Source organism: Culex pipiens, chromosome 2 (genome assembly GCF_016801865.2).
Source record: "Culex pipiens pallens isolate TS chromosome 2, TS_CPP_V2, whole genome shotgun sequence".
In the NCBI taxonomy this organism is placed as follows: Eukaryota; Metazoa; Arthropoda; class Insecta; order Diptera; family Culicidae; genus Culex; species Culex pipiens.
The window spans coordinates 19,293,383-19,307,611 of NC_068938.1; the positions used below are offsets into that span (position 1 = coordinate 19,293,383).

General features: G+C 35.5%; 1 protein-coding gene across 7 annotated transcripts in view; it reads right to left on the reverse strand.

Moving 5' to 3' along the window:
• Nucleotides 1-14,229, reverse strand: part of LOC120432428 (uncharacterized) — a 66,415-nt gene that overhangs the window by 15,048 nt on the left and 37,138 nt on the right. For all 7 annotated transcript variants that reach the window (XM_039597642.2, XM_039597640.2, XM_052708745.1 and 4 more), the window contains one exon: nt 12,298-12,515. In XM_039597642.2, coding sequence (XP_039453576.1) covers nt 12,298-12,433 — 136 coding nt within the window. In that variant the 5' untranslated portion in view covers nt 12,434-12,515. The remainder of the gene's footprint in view (nt 1-12,297; nt 12,516-14,229) is intronic.

Below are 14,229 nucleotides of genomic sequence, written 5' to 3' on the forward strand. Positions count from 1 at the left end.
TATTTGGACACACGTCCAAAATTCGGTTTGACGTAGTTCCATTCTTTCGGGTGCCCCCAGTTCGTCAATCGAAATGTGCTTCCAAAAGTGTTCACTTCCAAGCGACCAGTGTGAGCACTAACATGGTTCTTCGGGGACGAACTACCTGATACCAACGCGAAGTTCACGTGACGAAGATGGATCTGTTTTGCGCTCGAATTTGCACGCACGCAAGCCACGCGACCGTGTATCAGTTGTTTTGATCGGAAAGTTACCCGCTAACGTCTCATTTATGTTTATTAAAATATCCAATTAATGCAAAACAAGCTAAATAAGCGATTAGCGATCTGCTTTTCAACGCGGTTGTTTTGTTTTTGACTTCACTCTCCCTCCCTCTAATGCCGTTGGGGGTAGGCATGTTAAGATGTGTTACACTTTTCAGCACAGAGGTTACTCATCAACAGTTGCGGGTCAACGGAAGTTCACAATAGAAGTTCCGCTCCCAGGCGGGTTGAAGTTTGTTGCTACACGTGAGATGGAAAATGTTTTTCACACTGGGGTTTTCACATGCTCTGACAGGTGTTAGCACATTAGCGACAGTCAAAAGAAAGTTTATTCCAATTGGAACAATTTTTGTACAAGAGTGAACAAAAATTTTCAACCGAAATTGTAACGTTCTTTCGTTTTAGATTGAAAATTCAGGATTGAATTGTGTTTTAATCTCACAAAAAAAAAAACAATTTAATAGAAAGAAAGTTTTAATAACATTGTACCTTCACTATCTCCCCTTTTCACTGAAAATTATGATAAAAATCGACTATTGACTCCATATTCTCTGTCACTACACTCTTAAAATATTCTCTGTCACTACACTCTTAAAAGTTATTGATAACACTACTCGACAAAACAAAACTTGTGTCAAGGGATTAACGATATCTCATCCGTTCCTGAGAGAAAAGGCATCCCCGAATCCGATGCAATCGACAGAATTTGATTTTATGTCCACGCGGACTGACGAGAAGTTGGTACATTTTTTAACATAAAAAATCGAACATTTAAAAAAAAACCATGCGTCTCCTCCCAATTATATGAGCCATCTACAAGAATATGGAAGCGCCTGGTGCATAGCCATTTCCTTTAAGCACAACGGAAACAACCAATACAAATGTATAAAAAAGTTGTCAAGTTCTCGAGGGGTCCACAGCTAGCATTTTTTGTACGATTATAAAAAATAAATATTAAAAGTTTAAAATTAATTTATTTAAAAAACATATTTTGTGATTCATTTGTTTACTAAAATTTTATGTATCTCAAAGGTCTATGGGTACTTCGGGATGTCCATGGTCATCCAAGGACTGCCTGGAGTTAAGATCTACGAGTCTACCGCCGTAGCAAGCAAGAGGTCGTCGGATTTTGACCCCGGATCATGTGCGTATAGCATCAGTGCATATGGTAGACTACTATATGAATGTGTTGGGATGTTCATGGTCATCCAAGGACTCCCTGGAGTTAAGATCTACGAGTCTACCGCCGTAACAAGCAAGAGGTCGTCGGATTTTGACCCCGGATCATGTGCGTATAGCATCAGTGGATATGGTAGACTACTGTATGAATGTGTTGGGATGTTCATTGTCATCCGAGGACACCCTGGAGTTAAGATCTACGAGTCTACCGCCGTAACAAGCAAGAGGTCGTCGGATTTTGACCCCGGATCATGTGCGTATAGCATCAGTGCATATGGTAGACTACTATATGAATGTGTTGGGATGTTCATGGTCATCCGAGGACTCTCTGGAGTTAAGATCTACAAGTCTACCGCCGTTGCAAGCAAGAGGTCGTCGGATTTTGACACCGGATCATGTGCGTATAGCATCAGTGGATATATTAAACTACTGTATGAATGTGTTGGGATGTCCATGGTCATCCGAGGACTCCCTGGTGTTAAGATCTACGAGTCTACCGCCGTAACAAGCAAGAGGTCGTCGGATTTTGACCCCGGATCATGTGCGTATAGCATCAGTGCATATGGTAGACTACTATATGAATGTGTTGGGATGTCCATGGTCATCCGAGGACTCCCTGGTGTTAAGATCTACGAGTCTACCGCAGTAGCAAGCAAGAGGTCGTCGGATTTTGACCCCGGATCATGTGCGTATAGCATTAGTGCATATGGTAGACTACTATATGAATGTGAATGAATGAAGCACATGATCCAGGGTCAAAATCCGACGACCTCTTGCTTGTTACGGCGGTAGACTCGTAGATCTTAACTCCAGCGAGTCTTTGGGTGACCATGAACATCACAACACATTCATACAGTAGTCTACCATATGCACTGATGCTATACACACAAGATTCCGGGTCAAAATCCGACGACCTCTTGCTTGTTACGGCGGTAGACTCGTAGATCTTAACTCCAGAGAGTCCTCGGATGACCATGGACATCACAACACATTCATACAGTAGTCTACCATATGCACTGATGCTATACACACAAGATTCCGGGTCAAAATCCGACGACCTCTTGCTTGTTACGGCGGTAGACTCGTAGATCTTAACTCCAGAGAGTCCTCGGATGACCATGGACATCCCAACACATTCATATAGTAGTCTACCATATGCACTGATGCTATACGCACATGATCCGGGGTCAAAATCCGACGACCTCTTGCTTGTTACGGCGGTAGACTCGTAGATCTTAACTCCAGGGAGTCCTCGGATGACCATGAACATCCCAACACATTCATATAGTAGTCTACCATATGCACTGATGCTATACGCACATGATCCGGGGTCAAAATCCGACGACCTCTTGCTTGCTACGGCGGTAGACTCGTAGATCTTAACTCCAGGCAGTCCTTGGATGACCATGGACATCCCGAAGTACCCATAGACCTTTGAGATACATAAAATTTTAGTAAACAAATGAATCAAAAAATATGTTTTTTAAATAAATTAATTTTAAACTTTTAATATTTATTTTTTATAATCGTACAAAAAATGCTAGCTGTGGACCCCTCGAGAACTTGACAACTTTTTTATACATTTGTATTGGTTGTTTCCGTTGTGCTTAAAGGAAATGGCTATGCACCAGGCGCTTCCATATTCTTGTAGATGGCTCATATAATTGGGAGGAGACGCATGGTTTTTTTTAAAATGTTCGATTTTTTATGTTAAAAAATGTACCAACTTCTCGTCAGTCCGCGTGGACATAAAATCAAATTCTGTCGATTGCATCGGATTCGGGGATGCCTTTTCTCTCAGGAACGGATGAGATATCGTTAATCCCTTGACACAAGTTTTGTTTTGTCGAGTAGTGTAATAGTTCAGTTTGCATTGTTATATGAAAACAGAAAAATATTTAAAACCAATTGATTAAAAAAAAAACACATACACCCTTTTTTTATTTCATTAAAATAAAATGAGCAGAAAGTGTCACACAATATCCGAAATATGATTTATTACAGAACAATTATGGGTTGAATGTAAATGGATTGGAATGGGGGAATTAATTTAATCTGCCAATGAAAATTTTATTTCGTGATTTTCTCTACCCGTTAAAAGAAATCAGCGAGTAAAACTTTTTTTTTCAGATTAAAAAAATCATTGTTTAACAATTAAAAGCTATCAAGAATACATTGAGTGAATTTTTTTTTTGCATTTTTGGACCGAAAATCACTCGTGAATTCATTGATTATTTAGTTTTTTTTACAGAAGCTTATTTGTGAGGCCATTGCAAATTTTACATAAAATTTTTGTCCTTCTCCTTCTACTTCTTCTAAATTTCTCCAAAAAATGAAGGGTCAAAAAAATCTATTGATTAATATTTAATTTTTATTAAAAAAAAAACTTTGTGAAATCGATTGTAAATTATTCAAGATACATTGTTAAAAGCTTATTTATGCATTTTAAATCAAATGGAAGCTATGTAATCTTTTTACAATTTTTGAATTTAGAGAACGTAAAAGTTTAAGAAAATAAATCATTTTCATAAATTCTTGATATTTTGGAAACTTTTTGTTAGTACCTATAGCATAACTGTAATGTAATTTTTTGGCAGAACATTTTGTGATACTATTTATTTCGAATTTTCGAAAATCAGGCTTGAAATTTAATTTTTTATATGAAACACTTTTTGCTTCAATTTTTGCGCGAAATTTTGTACAAAATTTCACTGTATTTGTAATATAATGTTTGCATTTTTAAGTGTAAAACACAAAACAATCAAAAAAAACTTTGATGTAGCGAAAATCTATAAAAAAAAAAATTTTGGGATGGAGGTTTTACTTGTTTTATGTTGTGCTTGTGTTTTTGCCAATGTTTTTAAAAATGTAATTTTTTAAGGGTCAACTTTGGCTATGTTTTTTTAATAACATTTTAAGTAATAAGAAGTATGCAGTAATTTTTCTAGTATCCCAGACAATGTTTCTACGAATTTTTAAACAATTTAAATGATAATAGTGCCATAAAATGTGAAAAACAAGCAAAAAATTGAAAAAGTAACTGTAAAACATAAAAAATTTGATAGGCAAAATGTAATGATAGCAGGTGGTAGAATAGGCCAAATTCTACCAAAAACAAACATAAACCAATCAAGATAAATGCCTCCTAAACACGGGAAAAATAAAAAAATCGAAAAAATAATTTGGGCAGTAGAGGGTTACTTTTGATGGAAATTTTATTAAATGTCAATCAGTATTTTTTTTAAATAAAAATTTTGCGATGCAAATGCATTTTAAATTGTAGTCATAATAAAATCTAGCAAACAATGTATACAAAGAGTGTATCACTTTCATACCAGATGTAAACATCCTCTACACAGAAAAAAGTTGAATTTTGGAATGTTGAAAATTTGGTAGGTTTTTTTTTTGAGTAATATTACATAAACAATGTGTAAACATGTTAACCTGATGAATTTTCACTAAAAACTGATGAAAATTCATCATTTTCTGGGGTAAAATTAATCATTTTTTGACACAAAATCTGTCACCATTTCCTGATGAATATTACCATTTTTTTTTGTGTAGCGTGAGCAAGATACACTCTTTGTTTACAAACCCACTACGGCCCTTTTGCATTGTTTTGCTAGACATTATTGATATCATAAAACTTAAAGATTTCTTCCATGACCTATACTCAAATAATCAGAAAAAGCCACCTGCGTGACCTTAAACTTCACCGCCACGTGTGTGTACACAAATAGTCCAGTAAACATGCAACATAATCAGGCTTTCATCAAGTGCAGTGGCTATTTCCAGACCAGTCAGGACAGTGGTCATGCTCAACACCCTGGCCAACCACAATCTAACAAGGTCAGTGGGGCTATTTGCAAAGCAGTTAACGATTCACGTTACTTGAACGAACAGTTGAGGGGAAAATGTTTTCTCGTTTGTGGATAATGTAGTACTATTTAGTTGACATAGTTGGAGATGGATTGCATTGCAAATATTAATTCGTAAGAGTCTATTTGCTACAAGTTTTTGTTTGAGAAAAACAAGATCTCCAGATGTATTTGTGCTCAAACGGCTTTTTGAATAATCTCCTATTTTTACCAGAACTATTTTGCATAACAACAGTCGTGGAGAAAGCTCTTTCGAAAACAACAAAACAATCGTCAATGTCAACATTGGAATCATTTGCACATGTCATCCCACCCGAGTTTCCAGCTCAGAAATAGACTTTTGTCCTGTGAGGGGGCGTTCTTGTCGTAGGTCACCATAAGCCGTGCACAATAACAATAAAAAAACCCCTTTACCGAAACCATTTGCACAACTGTTTCGATCCACCAAAGTCCACACTTTTTCATTGACACCGTCCATAAGAGAGCACCCAGGCTTCGATGTGCCGGCCAAGATAAGGAAATATTTGCACGTTCAGGGGTAGGGTGAGGTGACCTTTGTTGGATTATTCTTTAATAATTACTGTTGCGTTCTATTACTGATTGAACAAAATGGGAGAAACCAATTCAAAATTTTGCACAATTTGACCAAAATTCTAACATAGGTCCACCCACTCAAACCAAGAACTTGAGCCCCCCTAGTGTCTGTGTGCACTTTCCGAGGAAATTTGCATAAGAAACGGGAAAAGAAAATAAAAACATCAAAATGGTGTGCACACTTGCGATGTGTCGGGCGGCCAATCCCACATCCAAGGTCGTCCACTGCTTCGGTATTTTGACGCACCACACTCTCTGTGGGTTAGCCCCATCGGTAAGAGCAGGATTTCCACAAACCAAGTCATCCAACTGAAAACCAGGTGAGAAGGGGAGGGGGATCGATAAAACGTATTACGATGACAAGGTCCGATCCGTTGAACTTGACATCGTCGTAACTTTGTTGACGAGTTCATGCGAAAAACGGTGTGCAAATATTAATAAGAAATAAAAATATTTCACCTTTTGCATGCTCGTTTTGTGTAGCATTAGTCACTGCGGGTTGAGTGATCGTAAAATGGAAATATATTGGTTTAGCTTAATTGCTTCACGGGGTTTCAACGATCTGAAAGTTGTGACTGGAGTTTCTGAACGAATACCGTTGCTTTTCTTTCTAGTAGCATTGATTTGAAAATGCTGTAGAAATCAGTCAACATTTTTTTATTTTTAAATTAACAATTATAAATTAAAATCATGGAATTTGAGCAACTTTATCTGAAAATATCTTGTGTTCTTTTTTTAAACAAATTCATGATTTTCATGCTGAAAATTTGAAATAAAATTTGCAACGGCCTTATTAAAATAACCCAAAATAAAAAAAAAAACTTTGAAAATTTGAATTTTTTCATGTTTTTTTTTTTCATTTTTTCAGGAAATCAATTCTAATACAATAGAATGCAATTTTGATGAACCTGGCTTTCCTACAGCTTCTAAATCGCAATATAAAAAAAAACTTATGCGATTTTTGTAAAAAACAACTTCAAATACTTTTTATAGTCAACAGTTAAACTTAACCATTACTTCAAAATAAAATTTGAGCTGAAATTTCACAGGTTGTGATTTAACAATCAATATAATTTTGTATGATAATGCAAGGGCAAAAACATTTTTTCGGAAAACTTCAAAATTGTAATGAAAATTAATGTTTAATCAACTGAAAACCAGTTCAAATGCATTTTCCTGCGTTTATAATCATATTAAGCATGGTTGAACTCCTTTGAAAATATTTTAAATTCTCATGAAATACAACTTTACAGTTTTTTTTTGAAAAGGACTTATAAGCTACAATACATCGAACCTAATGATTGGAAAGCAACTGGACGTGTGTAAAATGTATTTTAAAACACTGTGTACTGTGTAATCCCAGGCTTGTTATTTTAATTTTTTTGTTTATTTCCTCACCCCCCTCGACTTTGTTCAGAGCCTAGGGACATAAACTTCAACAAATATTTGCAACGGAAAAAATCTGATTAGAAGATTAAAAAATAAATCACGATTAAACAAATTCTAATGCTCTGACGTGCATCAAGGTGGATTTATTGTAACATGATTATTCACAAATAAAACCAATTTGAGTTGAATTTTGTTTATTATGTATAATCCTATCCTATGTACACGTAAAAAAAAAATCAGGTATTTAAAAAAATATTAGTGCAATAGAGTGCTAGCTTAAAATTGAAAATGTAAAAAAATGTATAATTCAAAATTCATTGAAAAAAAAAACAGCAAAGCAAAATACCTAATTAAAAAAAAACACACACACGCTTTTTAGTAATCCTCCACGGAAATTGGAAATCGTTTTTACTTTGTTTGATAAAATCATAATCTTAGAAAAGGATTTTTTGAAAGATATTTTGTCTTCAGAAAAGATGCAGCTGATGATGAGGACAATTCAGAAAGAAATTGTTAAACACGAGAGGAATGGTCAAAATTGTTTCACTGTAATATGAATTTTATAAAAAATAAGATTTGAGGAAATATTTAAATTACACTCCTTTTTTCAAAGTCTTTTTTAAAATCAAAACTTAATATAAAACATATCGTTTCTAGTTACAAACATTAACGTTGCATTCCAGGTATTTTATTTTTAAATGGTGTCCATATATGTTCAGTTTTGAAAATATGTTGTATTATCCTTTTGAAATGTTAGGCTTGGTGTTGAAACTTTGAAAATTTATTATTTAATAAAAATCAGAAACTAACCCTTAATCGGCTCTATCTAGAAAATTGTATTTGCTGAATTATTGTTTTGAAAATTATGAGGCGCATTTTTAACATATCTTTTGAACTATGATTTTTCAAAATCTTTCCGTGAAATTTGTTTGCCCATGCTTTTCTGTGGCTCAAACTTTGTTTTTTTGCTCGACTCATGGAAAAATCACGGTGCTCAAAATACCGCTATTATGAAAAAATATGCACTCCGAGAATTTGGGGACTATCGATTCCTTACACCATAGCGCATCTCTGTGCAAAAAATAAAAACATTCGCTGATGTAGTTTTCGAGATACAGCCCTTTTGAGATGTTACATCCGATTTTTAATAAGAAAACCAAAACAATCAATACAATTTCAGCACTTTAAAGAATATGCATTTCGAGATAAAGGTGTTTTTTGCTCCATATGACTGTCTAGTATCTCTGGGCCAAGTTTCAGAAGGTTTGCTGATGTAGTTCTCGAGATACAGCCATTTTAAAATGTTATTTCCGATTTTTTCAAAGAAAATCCATAAAATCAATGCAATTTCAGAACTTTAAAGAATATGCATTTCGAGATAATACATCAGCAAACCTTCTGAAACTTGGCCCAGAGATACTTGACAGTCATATGAAACAAAAAACACCTTTATCTCGAAATGCATATTCTTTAAAGTGCTGACATTGTATTGATTGTTTTGGTTTTCTTATTAAAAATCGGATGTAACATCTTAAAAGGGCTGTATCTCGAAAACTACATCAGCGAATGTTTTTATTTTTTGCACAGAGATGCGCTATGGTGTAAGGAATCGATAGACCCCAAAATCTCGGAGTGCATTTTTTTTTTTTTTCATAATAACGGTATTTTGAGCACTGTGAAAATAGTTTGATTACTATTTTTTAAAACGAACAAATCGATAAGAAAATCATTTTCCGAGATACCTAGCTGTCTTGACCGAGCCACGTAGCCCAGTGGTAACGCTTCCGCCTCTTAAGCGGTAGATCGGGGTTCAAATCCCGGCTCGGACCAACACAGCTGGCGATCTTTTCCCTTCTGGATTCGATTGCTTAGTAAAGGGAAGGTAGTGTATCGTCACAAGCTGAACCTTATCACGACACCTTTGGAAGACAACCTATGGAATGTTAACATTAACCTTAACATGTTAACATTAAGTTGATTAATAAACTGTCACTGAACCCGCTTTGTAAATGTCGGCCCCGATATTCTTCACGGGTGTTCCCCTCAGGAACAGGGAAAGATTTACTTTTTTTTACTAGCTGTCTTGGAAATAGAAAAGCTTCCCAGCAAAGTTCTGGCCTGATTTTGCATGAAATTTCTGTATTCAAATAAAAAAAAACTGTAATTGAATTAATAGAATTGATATTTTTTCAATGATAAAAAAAAACATACATATCCAAAAAAAAATGCGCATAATTCTTTTGAGCAATTCCATGTCAAATAGGGAATCGGTTGTACCCGACCCTCTCCGATTTCAATGAAACTTTGTAGACATGTTATCCTAGGCATATATAAGCCATTTTTGTGTATATGGTGCCAGTAACACTCGATAATGACATTTTAGAAGGGCGTACGTGTTTTCAATATTTATGTATTTCGTAATTTAAATATTGCTGTATCTCGAAGCCGTTGCATCGTATCAAAAAGTGGTCAAAGACAAACTTGTAGGAAATTTGGCGGGCTTTCCGAAAAAAATACACTGAAAGAAAAATACACTCCACTTTTATGAGATTTTTTGATTTTTAAGTTTAAAAGTCAAATTTGAAGGTGAGCCCACGATTTTTTTTCGTTCAAAATTTTTGTGAAAATAGCCTAAGATGTTACAAAAAGACTCACGAAAAATGCAGGATGGAGCAACTCACATAAAAAAATACAAAAATAATTTACTGAAACTGTTTTTTTTGAAAAGTGCTCTAAACGTCAAAATTTTCAAAAACCGAACTCGAGAGTCGATTTTCCAGACAATTTTACATAAAAGTCTCCATATTGACCATTGTCTTAAGTCCAATCCTTGTGAAGTTACAGCGGTTTTAAAAATAAAAATGTTGAAAAAATAGGTTTTTTGATAGTTTTTGGCAATTTCTATATGACGGACTTGATTTTTCAGTTTCGAAAATATTTTTACCGAAAAGCTCGTCCAATTTCCCATAAGTTTGTCTTTGACCACATTTCAATTGGATGTATGGGCTTACAGATATAAGCAAATTACATTGCTCATAATTCAAACATAACATTTTGTCAGTGTAGTAAAGTAACCTGGATAATAAATTAGCTTATATCTGTAAGCCCATACATCCAATTGAAATGTGGTCAAAGACAAACTTAAAAACCATCAAAAAACCTATTTTTTCAACATTTTTATTTTTAAAACCGCTGTAACTTCACAAGGATTGGACTTAGGACAATGGTCAATAAGGAGACTTTTATGTAAAATTGTCTGGAGAATCGACTCTCGAGTTCGGTTTTTGAAAATTTTGACGTTTAGAGCACTTTTCGAAAAAACAGTTTCAGTAAATGATTTTTATATTTTTTTAGGTGAGTTGCTCCATCCTGCATTTTTCGTGAGACTTTTTGTAACATCTTAGGCTATTTTCACAAAAATTTTGAACGAAAAAAAATCGTGGGCTCACCTTCAAATTTGACTTTTAAACTTAAAAATCAAAAAATCTCATAAAAGTGGAGTGTATTTTTCTTTCAGTGTATTTTTTTCGGAAAGCCCGCCAAATTTCCTACAAGTTTGTCTTTGACCACTTTTTGATACGATGCAACGGCTTCGAGATACAGCAATATTTAAATTACGAAATACATAAATATTGAAAACACGTACGCCCTTCTAAAATGTCATGATCGAGTGTTACTGGCACCATATACACAAAAATGGCTTATATATGCCTAGGATAACATGTCTACAAAGTTTCATTGAAATCGGAGAGGGTCGAGAAAAAAGTACCTAAAAAATTCCTGTTTTGGGCTGGAATTGCTCTTTTAAGCTATACTAAGTTTTTTTAAAGAATACAATCAATTTAGTATGACTCATTCTCAAACAAATAATGGGAAACAGCTGTTTGGAATAACAAAAAACCTTGCAATAAACAAAGCTTTCAAAATATTTCTTTTAAAAAGCATTCTTCGCTAATCTTTGATCAATTGTTTAAATCCACCTTTTGTTTGAGATCGCTTAATTTTTTGAAAAAAAAATCTAGATAGTTTTTCGTTCAATAATGTTGAAAATAAATTGATTTTCAGTTTCTGCTTTTCTTCACAATTAATCAATTTTTAAGTTTGCTTTTCAACTGTGTAAAAATAAAAAAAATCCAAAATTAAACTTTTTCCAGGTGAGATTCAAAGTGATTCTCTCAAACGATACTAAAATGTGGGTCATCTAGCAAAAACCAAAGTGACTCACACGCTTGTTATGTCTGGAACATAAAACCACCAAAACAAATCACCTCGTGCAGCAGAATTCGAACCTCCCCCCATTGATTGCTTTCGAGCCCGATTGACTTGCAAATGACTTTATAATTCCCTTCGACGCGATGCATCCGATAAGCCAATCGCCGTATATAAGCATTGAAGCCCAGCATGCTATCATTTGTTTTTTTTTTCGTCGCGGTGACCACCGTTCCGACTGGATGAGCACGGTCGTCGTCGGGCACGCATCGTAGTCGTATAAATTAGTACTAGCCGGCCGGATTAACGGAAAATCTGCCCAGTCAGTCAGTCGGTTAAAAAGCTTGGTGGAGCGGGGGGAGGGTAGTAAATAACATATCGCTAATCCCACCATTAAAATTTGCATACAGTTAGTAGCTGCCGGCTCTCTTCGCCAGCGTTCCTCCTCACCCGGAGTGAGTCAATCAATCTACTTTACGACCCCGCGCCGAGCAGGTCGGTCAGCAGGTTTGAGCTCAATCTCTGATGAGGCCGTTGCATCCCACGGGATTTGGCGCCATAGATTGGCGGCCCAGTGATGACAAATTTTTCTCATGAGATTGTCATCGCTCATCGCCAGTGTTGTGAGGCTAGAGTTCTCGTGAGCGCAATCGCTCTTTGAGCGGGTGCTCGCGAAGTAGCTCTCAATCTTGCTCACTAGAACGGAGCTGCTGCTCGCGAGCCGCTCGTTAGCCAGCACTGACTCCCAATCGAATCGATGACCAGTTGTGCGTGCGGATAATTACCTGTTTGTACTACTGACATCGATGTGCAGAGGAGGAGCACCAGCCCGAGCAGGGCTGAGGAGTAGAAGGAGCAGCATTTCGTTGTCGTCGTCGTTATTCCCGGTGTCGGCCTCCGGCGCTTATCCAGACTCCTCATCTCCTCTCCGGGGGCGTTCAGTATGGCTCAACCTGATCCTGGCTGGAGAACCTGTTGTGGGAGGCGGCTAATGGGCCGGCTGCTGCAATTGAGAATGAGCAGAAACAAAACAAAAGGTTATTAGTTGTTGTTGTTGTTGTGGGGGGTTTGGTGTGGAAGTATATAAGCGATCAGAATACAATAAATATTGATTACAGAGCGTGTAAAAGTCGTTGAGTGGCCGTCAACGGTGATGACGGTGGGTCCAATTATATTATAACGGCATCGGGTGTGAGTGGTGATTGACAGTACAGGTTTGCAAACGGCAGTAAACGACCTGAACGATCGGTAATGTCATCGCATTGTATTGATGGTAGTGAACTTGAGTTGTGTTATTCGTTAATATGAATTGCAATATTTTTTGTTAACATTACTTATATGAGTAAATCATTGGACAATGCTGAATTCGACATTTTTTTCTATATTGTTGTTATTTGGGCTGAATGAAGCAGTTTTATCTATTATTTTTCTTTATGTTGTAAGTTTTCTTGAAACAGATCAAGTTAAGAAATAAGGGACTATATTTGGCTAAACAAGTTTTTTGAGTGATTTCAATGATTTTTTTTGTTAAGTCCATAAATAAGGAGTAAATTTTTGTAGCAGTATAGTATTTTTTGAAAAAGGTAGGTTAAAAAATAAGAATAGTTTCCGGACATCAGGGTTGCCAGAATAACTCAAACTTTAGGTTGGTTCATGTCGAAAACGGTGCACTTTTTCAAAATTTATTGTAGGATTTTTTTGCCCGTCATTTCAATTGTTCCAAATTAAGAGATTTTTCAAAACATTTGGCAACACTGCTGAAAATTATTGCCTTGTTAGATACTGTGGATTTTGCTGATAACTTGATTTTCTAACAACTTCTCGCGGTCGTTGGAAACGATCGTGGATAGTCCTAGGGGTGCCCAATTGGTTTAAAAAGTTCAATCAAATGAAAAATTATGGTTGAAATTTTATACCTTCTATCACTTCTCCAACATCAGGAATAATTGTTCGAACATTCCTGCAAAATTTTTATTAAGTTGAAAAAGTATAATTTTTCTTTAAAAAAAGTTTAATTTCTAACCAAATGATCACCCCTAATACTGTCTCGATGCCGCCATCTTGCGACCACGTGCTCCGTTTGTTTGTCGACAAAGCTGTAGCTGGATGGTGAGACGAAGTGAGGGGGGAGAAGTTTTGACATTTGTAATCCCGCATTCTATTTCGACGGTCATTGGGCCAACGGTCGTTTCCAACGACCGAGTCTAGAATGGAACTGATCGTACAATAACAGCTCAAAAGTTGTATTTTCTGATCCTGTAAAACTATTCAAAAATTATGTTTTTTATATAGTGTTTTTGCGCTTAAAATGTATGTGTTAAAAAGGGAAATAAAGGAACTTTGTTTTTTTAGTGTACTTTTTCCCGAATATGAATAACACCAAATTGATCGGAATTAATAATGGACTACTGTCAAATTTGTATGGAAACTTCAATGGACAAACGAATGACGCAAAGTAACATCTTTTGTCATTAGAAAGACTCCTACAAAGTTAAATGCAAATTAAATACAAAAATAAACAGTTATGCTGATTTCTGATAACTCAACGCTTCAATAAAAAGTATTTAAAAAATAAGGAAATCAGGTAGTGTTAAATTCTCATTATAAATTTACTGATGTGTAGTTTCTGTTAGCATGAAAAACCAGTTTAAAAAAACAAAATGAGCACAGCTTTTCCCCACAACTCATAGTAGGAAAATTTTCCACAACAAACAATC